This window comes from Aotus nancymaae, unplaced genomic scaffold (assembly GCF_030222135.1).
Source record: "Aotus nancymaae isolate 86718 unplaced genomic scaffold, 86718_ANA_hifiasm-v0.15.2.pri h1tg000067l, whole genome shotgun sequence".
Taxonomy (NCBI): Eukaryota; Metazoa; Chordata; class Mammalia; order Primates; family Aotidae; genus Aotus; species Aotus nancymaae.
In genome coordinates, this window is record NW_026988482.1 from 31,691,828 (window position 1) to 31,706,779 (window position 14,952).

The 14,952-nt window shown below is 41.5% G+C and overlaps 1 protein-coding gene across 1 annotated transcript; it reads left to right on the plus strand.

Annotated features, from left to right (window-relative positions):
* The first annotated feature begins 6,127 nt into the window (after positions 1–6,127).
* Positions 6,128–6,451, plus strand: LOC105722871 (large ribosomal subunit protein eL42-like). The gene has a single exon (XM_012460616.3). The coding sequence runs from the start codon at positions 6,128–6,130 to the stop codon at positions 6,449–6,451; it is 324 nt and encodes a 107-aa protein (XP_012316039.1).
* The last annotated feature ends 8,501 nt before the right edge of the window (positions 6,452–14,952 follow it).

The following is a 14,952-nucleotide window of genomic DNA, read 5'->3' on the forward strand; positions in this document are numbered from 1 at the left end:
CCTGAAGGGACTTGGAGGAAATGTCCTTCCTGGGGTGCAGGAAGGGTTCAGGCTGCAGCAACACCCAGGTCCTGCACCTCGGTTTAGGCAGCTGCAGTGGCGCTCGGGGAGCTCCCACCTGAACTCAGAAGGTGAGGGCTCCCACCAGCTCCATGGATTGTGCAGCCAGAGCGGTGCCTCCCTGTTGCAGCCAGCGTGATGTCAGCAGCCACTGCCATCATAGTGAGAATCCATTTCCTGGTTCATAGATGGTGCCTTCTTGCTGTGTCCTCACATGGCAGAAGGGGAAAGGGAGCACTCTCAAGCCTCTTGTATAAGGGCACTGACCTGATTTATAAGGGCTCTACTCTCGTGATCCAATCACTTCTCCAAGGCTTTACCTCCTAATACCATCACCTGAGGAACTGGAATTTCTTTTCTTTTTTCTTTTCTTTTCTTTTCTTTTTTTTTTAATTGAAATGGAGTTTTGCGGGGCCGGGCGCAGTGGCTCACGCCTGTAATCCCAGCACTTTGGGAGGCCGAGGCGGGTGGATCACGAGGTCAAGAGATTGAGACCATCCTGGTCAACATGGTGAAAACCCATCTCTACTAATACAAAAAACTTAGCTGGGCATGGTGGCGCGTGCCTGTAATCCCAGCTACTCAGGAGGCTGAGGCAGGAGAATTGCCTGAACCCAGGAGGCGGAGGTTGCGGTGAGCCGAGATCGCGCCATTGCACTCCAGCCTGGGTAACAAGAGCGAAACTCCATCTCAAAAAAAAAAAAAAAAAAAAAAAAGAAATGGAGTTTTGCTCTTGTCACCCAGACTGGAGTGCAATGGCATGATCTCAGCTCACTGCAACCTCTGCCTCCCAGGTTCAAGTGATTCTCCTGCCTCAGCCTCCCAAGTAGCTGGAATTACAGGCATATGCTACCATGCCTGGCTAATTTTGTATTTTTAGTAGATAAGGGGTTTCACCATTTTGGTCAGGCTGGTCTTGAACTCCTGACCTCAGGTGATCTGCTCACCTCGGCCTCCCAAAATGCTGGGATTACAGGTGTGAATCACCATACCAGACTGGGACTGGGATTTCAACATTTGATTTTTGGGGGAGAAATACTCAGCCCATAGCAATAGCACTACTTTTAATGGCGAGACAAACAACAACAGAAACAACCTTAGTATCTATCAAGAGATAAATGGCTAAAAACACAGTGTGGAATACCCAACCCGTCACACTATACAATGCATTAGGTTTGTTTGTTTTAACGAAGTACAGCTACTAGGAGCTTAGGAAAAGCACTGAGACATATTGTTGAGTGGAGGGAAAATGCTAATTATAGAATGATGAGTACGCTAAAATACCATTTATGAAAAACCAACAAATAAATAGAACTATAAAACAATGCCACATGTTTTATGTGGGTACATATCCTTGTATAAAAATCCATAAGAATGGCTCACACCTGTAATTCCAGCACTTTGGGAGGCTGAGGCAGGCAGATCACAAGGTCAGGAGTTTGAGACTAGCCTGACCAACATGATGAAACCCCATCTCTACTAAAAATACAAAAATTAGCTGGGTGTGGTGCCATGCACCTGTAATTCCAGCTACTCGAGAGACCGAGGCAGGAGAATCCCTAGAACCTGGAGGTTGCAGTGAGCCGAGATAGTGCCATTGCACTCCAGCCTGGGCAACAAAGTGAGATTCCGTCTCAAAAAAAAAAATCCATGAGAAAAAGATTTTGGAATCAAAGGTATCAAACTGAAAAAGGCAGTTCTGTTGGAGGGAGGAGACTGGGGGTCTGGGAGGAAGAGTCTCAAAAATAACTTTTATGTGTAATGTATTTATTTTTTCAATCCTAATATAATTGTTATTTGTATAATTACAAACAAACAAATAAGCAAAACAGACTACATTAATTAGACCTCAAAACCCTTGAAAAAGTGACTACAATCTACTGAAGAAGCAAGCAGACTCATAATCAGTATCTTCCACCTACAGAAAATTCTGAAAAATGACAATCTCCCTCAACCCCCATAAAATGTGAGAATCCCTTTCTAAAAATTGCCTGCCACTAAGGCTTGTTGTCTGCTAATAAAACCAAGCAGTGCAAGCAAAGCAATAATCTGGAATCTGAAATTGCAGTGAACACCATATACCCACCACCTGCACACTACAGTTAACACTGTACTATTCCAGCTTTTTCACATGCGATCACTGACATGTAAAACTCCTCTTCTCTCAATATACATTGTCTGCTTTGATTCTGGTCTTTGCTGAGCTATAGGCTATGCCATGTGAGGAAAACAACTGATGGCTGAGGACAGAGTTCAGGCACTCCAAGACCTGGCCTTTGCTTTCTATTTCAACCATTTGATGACTGAGGTCAGAGAGGAGACAACATTCTCACACTGAGGTTATTAAATACATCTTTTTAAGTCTGTAGTTAAATTATTTTCCCCTTGGGGAAAAGGGAAAAATAAAACTAGAGTCTTAGTCTTATTACATTAAAAAAATATATTAAGATGATAATGAGCCAGAAAGCTGACTAAGCCACTAATCAAAGACAGAGACGCAAATACAATTAGTGTTTTAAGCAAGTTGCTCTGAGGATTCTTGGCTAATCCTGAGACATCCAGAGGCCTCACATGGGGAGCCCCATGCCGCCTTGACGTGGGAAGGCACTTCCTGCCAGTGCTCTCTGTTTTTGTGTAGCTCAGGTTAAGACCATGCAAAATAAACAAAAGAATTTTGCCTAGGTGTCACATTCCCTTCTAGGAGGAAATGACCACACTCATTTTTTAGCTTCTCTATTTGGAGTATATTTTCTGGTATTTTAATTTTTAAATCCCCTATCCCCTCTCCTGCCTTTTAAGAAAATTACTTGTGTTTTCTGACCTCACAGACTCAAAGCTATTCCTTTTGAAGGCCTCTTTTTGATGCAGGAAATTTGCACAAACAGCAAAGAAAAAATTCTACTTGTGCAAAACACATCTGTCCTCATGTAGAGAATGTCTGGAAGAATGGCAGTATCTCAAGGTAGTAGGATTGCTGGTGATTAATTTCTTTTCACTTTTCTGTATTATTTTGAATATTGAGAATATTTTATTTTTACAATAAAAAGAACATTTTCATTTTGGAACAACAACAAAAAATGTGGGGAGGGAATAAGGGATGAAATAATTGGAACAGAAAAAAATGAGAACAGGAAAAATAAGATGTGCCAGGACTGAGGTTAGCACTCAAACTCCTCATAGACTCAATTGTCCTACTCCAAATCCATTCCCCTGCCAGGCCACCCTCCCTCTGGCCTGCACCTCTAGGGATGCCTCCTGTCTGGTCCTCCTGCCTGCTCTTGCTCCTCAATAATCCATCTCTACAGAACAGCCAGAGTGTTTACGTGAAATGAAAATCTGATTCATTATTCCGTCCATGTATGACCTTCAATGACTTCCAGTTGCATATGGATAAAAATCCAATCTCTTTATCCCACTCAAGGCCCGGCCCCTCCTGCCCTTGATCCTTCTCCTGCCCATTTTCCTTTTGCTTACTTTGTTGATCATTCCTGGAACACCTTCCTGCCTCAGGGCCGTTGTACTTGCTGTTTCCTATGCTTTTCCCTCAGCTCCTCACATGGTCAGCCCCGCTCCTCCAGAGTCTCCAGAAATCTGCATTTTAAATATGTATTTCACATGATGCTCATGCACACTCATATTTCAGAGCTCCTGGATTTGGATGAATGTTTAAGGGAAAGGGCATTCAAGAACCAACATCTGACAGATAGATGCCTGGAGTATAGCTTTTCTCTCTCAGCCTTTTGTGAGACAAGGTGAGTCCCCTGGACCAAGATGCTCCTCAAGAAGGACCTGGGTATGGTATGTCAGCTCACAGAAGGATGGTGTTACAGGTCTCAAAGTGCCCTACCAAAGGCCAGAATGGCCAACATTTTAGCTAGGAAGATTTTTATTTCTTTTAAATGTATATAGAGACAAGATCTCATCATTCTGTCACCCAGGCTGGAGTGCAGTGGCACAATCACGGCTCACTGCAGCCTCCACATTCTAGCCTCAAGCGATCCTCCCACCTCAGCCTCCCAAGTAGCTCGACTACAGGTGCATGCCACCATGCCCGGCTAATTTTTGTATTGTCTGTACAGATTGGGCTTTGTCATGTGCCCAGTCTGGTCTTGAACTCCTGGGTTCAAGTAATCCACCTGCCTCAGCCTCCCAAAGTGTTAGGATTATAGGCATGGGTCACCAAGCCTGGCCCAGGAAGATTTTCATGGTGACCATTATTTATTTATCTATTACTAAGCTAAACATAAAGTAACTATAACAAATCAGACCTTCCTTTAAGATGGGGTTTGAGAACTTAGATATATTCAGATATTGACTGCCTGAGAGCTAGTCACCCTGGAAGGCTCACACAGGACAAACAAATTATCTAGGACAAATTAAAATGCCCCATTGGAAGGTACTGGAAGCATTAAGCAAACACTGAGCTGACACTACAGGCAAGTTCCTATGCTAGGAGTGTGAGGGGAAGCAAGACAGTGGGCCCAGGTCTGCCCAGACTGCCCATAAGGGCTTACAGCCCCTCAACAGAGCTTGTCATGGGGCAAAGTAGATTGAGTAGTTTTACTGTTTATTGTTTTTGAGGAGTTTCTCTATTCCCACCTGGTAGGCAGGTGGTAAGGATAAGCAGAAATGAGAACTTCACAAAGAGGTCATGATAAGGACAAGCGGCAAAGAGCCATGACTTTGTTGTCAGCCTCTCCTCTCTGTGAGTTCTTTTAGGAACCCCTTCCTCCCTCCCTGTAGTTCTAGGGGGCTGCCAATCATGGTGTCCCTGTACCAGCCAACCCTCATTCAGAGTGATTCTCCAACTCCACGAGCTGGATCAATCAGAGTCCTCCCTGGGACTTCTTTGCCAGACTCAGATGCAGGCTCCCTGTCTTCCTGTCTTCCCAAATTGGCCAGAGATGAGCCTTCTGTTGTCCAATTGCATCACACCCACCCAGTAGAGAAAGCTGAGAATTGTTTGAACCCAGGAGGCAGAGGTTGCAGTGAGCCAAGATCGCTCCACTGCACTCCAGCCTGGGCGCAGAGTGAGACTTGTCTCAAAAAATAAATAAATAAATAAATAAAGGAAGGAAGCCTACTAACTAGAGTTCAGTATTTGCTTATAGTTCTTTATCTTTAGTCTGAAGGTATATGGTAGAAACACAGTATACAAAAGTCTCTTGGGTTGGTTCTCCCGCACCCCGCCCTACTTCAGTGCGTTTGCATCATTTTTCATTACTCATTTTAATTCTCCTTCCTCAGCCTCCTGAGTAACTGGGATTACAGGCATCTGCCACTACACCCAGCTAATTTGTGTATTCTTAGTAGAGATGGCATTTCACCATGCTGGTCAGGCTGGTCTTGAACTCCTGATCTCAGGTGATCCACCCGCCTTGGCCTTCCAAAGTGCTGGGATTACAGGCATGAGCCACCACGCCCTGCGGAAATATTTCTTTAGGGTAAACCCTGATAAGTTGTATCGCCAGATGAAAAATTAAACACATATGTAGTTTTGTTAGATGTTATGAGATTTCCTTCATATGACTTCTAGCAATTTGCATACGCACCAGCAACATATGAAAGTGTCTGTTTTCCCACAGACTTGCCAGCTAACTGCTTTGTCAAACTTTAAAATTTTTGCTAATGTGACAGGTAAGAAATGATATCTCAGTGCAGTTTTTAAAAAATGTATATAGGCCGGATGTAGTGGCTCACACCTGTAATCCCAGCACGTTGGAAGGCTGAGGAGGGCAGATCACCTGAGGTCAGGGGTTCAAGACCAGCCTCGCCAACATGATGAAACCCTGTCTCTACTAAAAATACAAAAATTAGCTGGATGTGGTGGCAGGTGCCTGTAATCCCAGCTACTCAGGAAGCTGAGGCAGAAGAATCACTTGAACCTGGAAGGCGGAGGTTGCAGTGAGCCGAGACCGTGCCGTTGCACTCCAGCCTGGGCAACAGAGAAAGACTCCATCTAAAAAAAAAAAAAGCCCTTTTCTGTTAAGCGAGAGCTGTGAGAGGTGGGGGTTTCAGACACTGTTTATCGTTTTCATCATATAGATAGAACAGCCATGCTGCAAAGATGGTCAACATACCTAAAACCCAAAGAGCCTTCTGTAAGAAGGGTGGCAAGCATCAGCCTCACAAAGTGACACAATATAAGAAAGGCAAGGATTCCTTGTATGCCCAGGGAAAGAGGCACTATGATCAGAAGCAGAGTGGCTATGGTGGGCAGACAAAGCCAATCTTTTTCCAGAAGAAGGCTAAGACCACAAAGAAGATTGTGTTAAGGCTGGAATGTGTTGAGCCTAACTGCAGATCCGAGAGGATGCTGGCCATTAAGAGATGCAAGCATTTTGAACTGGGAGGAGATAAGACGAGAAAGGGCCAAGTGATCCAGTTCTAAACTTAGGGATATTTTTCTCTTAATTTTGAAGAGAAAATGTTAAAGCCGTAGAAAAATTACCTGTAGGAAAATAAATACGGTGATATTCTTAAAAAAAGCTGTATATGTATAAACAAACTATTTTTTGGTGCACAGTTCCATGAATTTTATGTATATAGATTCATGTAACCACAGTCAGGACACAGAACAACTACTTCATCCTCCCCCAAAATTCCCTCATGCTGATGTTTTTGTAGCCACACACCTCCCCACTCATGAATCCTGCACAACACAGATCTGTTCTTCACCCCTATAGCTAGGACTTGTTCAGTGTCATATACATGTAGGAGTTCTGGACTTGTATAGAATGTAAACTTTTGAGACCTGCTTCTTTCACTCAACATACCTTTGACATTTATCCATGTTGTCATGTGAACCAGTAGGTTTTCTTTTTTTTTTTGAGATGGAGTCTTGCTTTGTCGCCCGGGCTGGAGTGCAGTGGCTGGATCTTGGCTCACTGTAGCCTCTGACTCTTGGGCTCAAGCAATTGTCCTGCCTCAGCCTCCTGAGTAGCTGGAATTATAGGTGCCCACCACCACACCCAGCTAATCTACGTGGGTTTCGCCACATAGACCGGTCTTGAACTCCTGACCTCAGGTGATCTGCCTGCCTCGGCCTCCAAAAGTGTTGAGATTACAAGCGTGAGCCACCATACCTGGCCTTTTTTTTCTTTCTGAGTAGTTGAGATTACAAGAGTGAGCCACCATACCTGGCCTTTTTTTTCTTTCTGAGTAGCATCTCATTATTTGGATGTATGACAGTTTATAAATGCACTTACCTATTGTTTCCCGTTTTTGCTGATTATGAATGGAACTGATTATAAACATCTGGGTAGAGTTCTGAAGGTAAATACCTAGCAGTGGGATTACTGAGTCATATGGTAAACATATGTTTAACTGTGTTAAACATATAAAATAAACTGCCAAACTGTCTTCCAGAATTGTTGTACCATTTTGCGTTCCTACCAGCAATAGAAGAGAGTTCTGGTTGTTTCACATTCTTGCCTATACTTGCTACTATCGGCTTTTACTCCCTTCTCCCTAACCATTCTCATAGGTATGTGGTGGTATTTCATTGTGATTTAATTTGCATTTCCCTAGTAGTTAATAATGAACATCTTTTCATGAACTTGTTATCTGTATATCTTTTTCAATAAAGTGTGTGCTCAAAATTTTGTTCAAATTTATTTGGTTTACTTTCCGAATGAAGTGTGTGTGTGTGGCAGTGGGGGGGATGGGGGGCAGTTTGAGACAAGGTCTTGCTCTGTCACCAAGGCTGAAGTGCAGTGGTGCAATCATAACTCACTGCAGCCTCTACCTCCTGGGCTCAAGTGATCCTCCTGCCTCAACCTCCTTTATAGTTGGGACCACAGCTGCCTGCCACCACACCTGGTTACTTTTTAAGTTTTTTGTAGAAACAGGATCTTACTTTATTGCCTAGGCTGGTCTTGAACTCCTGGTATAAGAGATCTGCTCTCCTCAGCATCTCAAAATGTTGGAATTATAGGCATGAGTCACTGCAACTGGCCTGTGATTGTATTCTGCACTGTATATATTCTGGCTACAAGTCATTTGTCAGATATACCATTGGCAAATATTTTCTAGTTTATATTTTGTTTTTTCATTCTATTAACAGTATCTTTCCTTTTTTAAAAAATTTTTTTACGTCCACTGAGCAATCTTTTTCTTTTTCTTTTTTTTTTATGAAAGAAAGAAAGAAAGAGAAAGAGAAAGGGGGAGAGAGAACAGAAGTCTTGCTCTATTGCCCAGGCTGGAATGCAATCTAAAAATAGGTATTGAAAACCTCTTTTATGCCTGTAATTGTGCTTAACAGCGGAGACAGGAAGGAATAAGGTTAGAAAATAACAAACAAACAGCCAACCAATATTTCATTTAAGTCTGTGAAATGCTATGCAAATGCTGAAGAGTGATTTACTTCTAATTATGTGGTCACTTTCAAAATAGATGTAATGTGATACTGAGAAAAATGTATGTTCTGTGGACCTGGGGTGGAGAGTTCTATAAATATTCACTGAGTTGACTTCTTCCAGGTCTGAGTTCTTATCATAGATGTCTCTGTTAATTTTCTATCTCGTTGACCCGTTGAATATTAACAATGTGGTGTCAAAGTCTCCTGCTAAAAAAAAACAACAAAAAATAAATAAATAAATAAATAAATAAAATAATTTTAAAAAAAACAAAAAAACAAAAAAAACACCAAAATCTCCTGCTATTATTGTGCGGGAGTCCAAGTCTTTTTATAAGTCATTAAGAACTTGTCTTATGTATCTGGGTGCTCCTATATTGGGTGCATATACATTTATGATCATTGATTCCTGTTGTTGCATTGATCCTTTTACCATTATGTAATGTCCTTCTTTGTTTCTTTTAGTCTTTGTTACTATTAAAGTCTATTTTGTCAGAGACGAAAGTTACAACTCCTGTGTTTTTTTTTTTTCTCTTCATTTGATTGGTGAGTCTTCCTCCAATCCTTTATTTTGAGTCTTTGTGTGTCCTTGCTTCTGAGATGGATCTGGATACAGTGTACTGATGGGTTTTTACTTTTTATTCAATTTGCCTGTCTGTGTCTTTGATTGGGGCATTTAATCCATTTAAATTTAGGATTAATATTGAGATTTGTGAGTTTAATATTGTCATTTAATGCTATCTGGCTATTTTGCCCATTAGTTGATATAGATTCTTCATTATGGAAATATTCTTTACCTTTTGGTAAGTTTTTGGGATGACTGATACTGGTTGTTCCTTTCTGTGTGTAATGCTTCTTTCAGAAGCTCTTGTAAAGCAGGCCTGGTGGTGATGAAATCTCTGAGTGCTTGCTTGTTCATGAAAAATTTTATTTTTCCTTCATTTATGAAGCTTAGTTTGGCTGGATATGAGATTCTGAATTGAAAATTCTTTTCTTTGAGGATATTGAATATTGACCCCCACTCTCTTCTAGTTTATAGGGTTTCTTTTTTTTTTTTGAGACGGAGTTTTGCTCTTGTTACCCAGGCTGGAGTGCAATGGCGCGATCTCGGCTCACCACAACCTCTGCCTCCCAGGTTCAGGCAATTCTCCTGCCTCAGCCTCCTGAGTAGCTGGGACTACAGGCGCGCGCCACCATGCCCAGCTAATTTTTGTATTTTTAGTAGAGATGGGATTTCACCATGTTGACCAGGATGGTCTCGATCTCTTGACCTCATGATCCACCCGCCTCGGCCTCCCAAAGTGCTGGGATTATAGGCGTGAGCCACCGCGCCTGGCCTTTTTTCTTTTCTTTTTTTTTTTTTTTTGAGATGGAGTTTCACTCTTGTTACCCAGGCTAGAGTGCAATGGCGCGATCTCGGCTCACCGCAACCTCCGCCTCCTGGGTTCAGGCAATTCTCCTGCCTCGGCCTCCTGAGTAGCTGGGATTACAGGCACGTGCCACCATGCCCAGTTAATTTTTTGTATTTTTAGTAGAGACGGGGTTTCACCATGTTGACCAGGATGGTCTCGATCTCTTGACCTCATGATCCACCCGCCTCAGCCTCCCAAAGTGCTGGGATTACAGGCATGAGCCACTGTACCTGGCAGTTTGTAGGGTTTCTGCTGAGAGATCTGCTGTGAGTCTGATAGGCTTCCCTTTATGGGTAACCTGACCTTTCTCTCTAGCTGCCCTTAGAATTTTCTCCTTTATTTCAACCCTGGTGAATCTAACGATTATGTGTCTTGTGGTTGCTCTACTTGAGGAATATCTTTGTGGTGTTCTCTGTATTACCTGGAGTTGAGTATTGTCCTGCCTTACTAGGTTAGCAAAGTTTTCCTGAATAATATCCTGAAGAATATTTTCCAGCTTGGATTCATTCTCTTCATGACATTCAGGTACACCTATCAAACGTAAATTAGGTCTTTTCACATAGTCCCATATTTCTTGGAGACTTTGCTGATTCCTTTTTACTCTTTCTTCTCTAATCTTGTCTTCTCCTTTCATTTCATTAAGTTGGTTTTTGACCTCTGATATCCTTTCTTCTGCTTGATCAATTCAACTGTTAAAATCTGTGCATACTTCGTGGAGTTCTTGTATTGTATTCTTCAGTTCCATTAATTCACTTATATTCCTCTCTAAATTGTCTATTCTCGTTAGGATTTCGTCAAACCTTTTCTCAAGGTTCTTAGTTTCTTTACGTTGGGCTAGAACATGTTCTTTTAACTCACAGAAGTTTCTTATTATCCACTTTCTGAAGCCTAATTCTGTTGTTGGAACACACTCGTTCTCCATCAGGCCTTGTTCCCCTGTTGATGAGGAACTGTGATTCCCTGTAGAGGGAGAGGCATTCTGATTTTGGGTATCCTCAGCCTTTTTACGCTGGTTTCTTCCCATCATTGTAAATTTATCCACCTGTCGTCTTTGTAATTACCGACTTTCAAATTAGGTCTCTGAGTGGACATCAAACTTGTTGATTCCCAGCACCGGAATCTGAGCAACCCACTGCGCTGGCTAAAACAGCGGCATTAAGATTCATGGTGCTTTTCTGCCAGGGAATCTCCGGTCTGGCTTCCCTCTTGAGTCCCTTTTTCAATCAGCTGAATGGGTGACTCTGCCTTCCGGAAGCTCCAAACATTGACCAGAAGGGGACCCAGTCCCGTTTACTCTGCACTGAGAACCACCATGCCAAGGCACTGGCAAAACAGCCACACCGGCCACAAGAGTCGTGCTGGTGACCTGTGGGGCTCCTCCGCTGGGAATCTCCTGGTCCGTAAGCAACAAAAATTCTTCTGAAAGTGTGGCGTCCTCTCATTCTCTGTGCTTTCACTGGGAGCTACAATCCTGAGCTGCCAGTAATTGGCCATCTTGGATCTCTCTAACAGTATCTTTCAAAGAGCAAAAAGTTTCCTATTTTAGTGAAATCAATTTTTTTCTTTTATGGATTATGCTTATGGTGTCATATCTAAGAATTCTGCTTAAGCAAGGTCACAAAGATTTTCTCCTATGTTTTCTTTTTTGTATGTTTTTTTGTGTGTATTTTTTTTTTTTTTTTGAGATGGAGTCCCACTCTGTTGCCCAGACTGTAGTGCAGTGGCACGATCTCCATTCACTGTAACCTCTGCCTCCCAGGTTCAACCAATTCTCCTGTCTTAGCCTCCCAAGTAGCTGCAACTACAGGCATAAGCCAGCACATCTGGTTACTTTTTCTGTTTTCTAGTAGAGACAGGGTTTCGCCATGTTGGCCAGGCTGGTCTTGAACTCCTGACCTCAGGTGATCAGCCCACCGCACTCTCCCAAAGTGCTGGGATTACAGGCATAAGCCATAGCACCTGGCTTCTCCTATGTTTTCTTATAAGTTTTATAATTTTACACTTTATATTTAGATCTATGAATGCTTTTGAGGCAATTTTTATATAAGGTGTAAGGTTTAAATCAAGCTTCATCATTATTATTTTGCACATGGATGTCCAATTGTTCAAACACCGTTAAACAAATGTTCTTTCTCTTGTGCCCCTTTGTCAAAAGTCAGTCGACTATATGTGTGAGGGTCTGTTTCTGAAGCCTCTGTGCCAGTATTTCTCAACTAAAGATTTTGCCCTCTAGGGGCCATTTGAAAGGTCTGGAGTCAGTTTTGGTTGTCACAACGTGGGAAGAGGGTGCTACTGTTATCAAGTGAATAGAGGCCAGGGATGCTGCTAAACAAGACAGCCCCTTGACAAAAAAATGATCTAACCCAAAATGTCAATGTGCAAAGATTGAGAAGCCTAGCTATTTTCTGTTGTATTGATATGTGTCTATCTGGTCACTAATACCATACTATTTTGATTACTGTAGATTTATAGTAAATCTTAAAACCAGGTAGTGTAGTTCCTCTAAATTTTCTGTGATTTTTTTCAAAAATGCTTTGTCTATTCTAGTTCTTTTGACTTTCCATATGCTTTTTTTGAAAAAAAAAAATCCTGCTGGGATTTTGATGAGAATTATGTTGAATTTATACATCATTGTGAGGAGGATTGACATCTTAACCATATTGAGTCTTACAATCACTAAATTCAGCATGTCTGTCTATTTATTTAGGTCTTATTTGACTTCTTTCATTAGCTTTTTGAGGTTTTCAGCATACACGCTTTGTTAGAGTTATACTTAGGTATTCGTTGTGGGGGAGGGAACTATTTTTTTAAATTTAAGTTTCTAATTGTTGGTTGCTGGTATAGAGAAATACGATTAACTCTTGTATGTGAACCTTGCATCCTGCAACCTGGTAAAACTCACTAAATCTAGGCACTTTCTGTAGATGCCTTGGGATTTTTTTTTTTTTTTTTTTTTTGAGACAGATTCTCTCTCTGTCGCCCAAGCTGGAATGCAATGTTGTGATCTCTGCTCACAGCAACCTCCGCTTCCCAGGTTCAAGTGATTCTCCTTTCTCAGCCTACCGAGTAGCTGGGACTACAGGCACACGCCCCACGCCCCACTAAGTTTTGTATTTTTAGTGGAGACAGGGTTTTACCATATTGGTCAGGCTGGTCTGGAACTCCTGACCTCAGGTGATCTGCCTGTCGTGGCCTCCCAAAGTGCTGGGATTACAGGCACGAACCACCGTGCCCAGCTTGCCTTGGGATTTTCTACATAGATAATCATGTTGCTGTGAATAGGGATAGTTTTATTTCTTTCTTTCCAATCTTTATGCTTTTTTTTTTTTTTTTTTTTGCCTTATTGTGCTGGCTAGAACTACAAACGCAACATTGGACAGGAGTGAGGAGGTGGACATTGCCTTGTTCCCAGTCTTAGGGGGAAAGAATTTAGTCTTTCACCACTAAAATCATGTTAGCTTCATGGTTTTTTTGTAGATGTTTTGTAGATATTAAGGAAGTTCCCTTCTGATTCCTAGTTTGATGAGAAATTTAATCATAAATGGCTATTGCATTTCAATGGATATTGAATACTTTTTAGTATCAGTTGATATAATGTGATTTATCATCTTTGGTCTGTTACTATGATAGATAACATTAATTGATTTTCAAATAATACAGTAGGCTTGTAGTCTCCTAAGTAAGCCCTGCTTGGTGATACTGTGTTATTATTATTTTTTGTATTACTGGATTTTATTTACTAATATTTTGTTGAGGATTTTTGCATCTATGTTAATGAGGGATAGTGAACTTGGGTTTTTCTTCCTTCTTTTATTGTCTTTGTTTAATTCAGTATGGGGGTAATCCTAGCCTCATAAAATGAGTGGAGAAGTGATCTTCTTATATCTTGTGGAAGAGATTGTGTAGAACTGATGTTATTTCCTCTTTAAATGTTACAAAGAGTTTGCCAGTGAAACGGAGTTTACCTTTTCAGAGGTTTAAAATAATTATTTCACATTTATTTAATAAGTATAGAAGCTGGGCATGGTGGCTCATGCCTGTAATCCTAGTTCTTTGGGAGGCCCAGGTGGGTGGATCACCTGAGGTCAGGAGTTCAAGACTAGCCTGGCCAACATGGTGAAACTCCGCCTCTACTAAAAAAAAATACGAAAATTAACTGGGCATGGTGGTGGGTGCCCCTAGTCCCAGCTACTTGGGAGGCTGAGGGAGAAAAACTGCTTGACCTTGGGAGGCAGAGGTTGCAGTGAGCCGAGATCATACCACTGCACTCCAACCTGAGCAACAGAGCGAGACTCCATCTCAAAAAAAAAAAAAAAATGTATAGAACTATTACGGTCATTTGTTTCTTCTTGGGTGGATTTTAGTAGTTTGTAGATTTGATCTATTTCTTCTAAGCTATCAAATGTGTGTATATAGAGTTGTTCATAGTATTATCTTATTCTTCTTTTAATGTTGATATGGTCCTTAGTTATAGCCCCTCTTTCATTCCTGGCATGAGTGACTTATATCTTTTCCTTTTTTTCTTTGTTAGTCTGGTTAAAGATTTATCAACTTTATTAATATTTGTAAACAATCAGTTTTTGGTTTAATTGACTTTTCTCCATGGCTTTTCTGATCTTTATCTTTCTTCTTCCAAAATACCATTTATATCTAGAGAAAATATTCTGAATTTATTATGTTCTCCTTTTTTGTGATCCTTAAGGTAAAAGGTTAGATTGCTGATTTGAGATATTTCTTTACTAAATTTCTTATTTTTTGACAGACTACTCTGTCACCCAGGCTGGAGTGCAGTGGCATGATCATGGTTTACTGCACCCTCAATCTTCTGAGTCCAAACAATCCTCTTACCTCAGCTTCCTGAGTAGCTGGGACCACAAGTGCACATCACCATGCTCAGCTAATCTTTTTTTTTTTTTTTTTTGAGATGGAGTCTCACTCTGTTGCCCAGGCTGGAGTGCAGTGGCACGATCTTGGCTCACTGCAAGCCTCCAGGGTTCAAGTGACTGTCCTGCCTCAGCCTCCCAAGTAGCTGGGAATACAGGCGCCTGCCACCACACCCAGCTAATTATTGTATTTTTAGTAGAAACGGGGTTTCTTCATGTTGGCCAGGCTGGTCTCAAACTC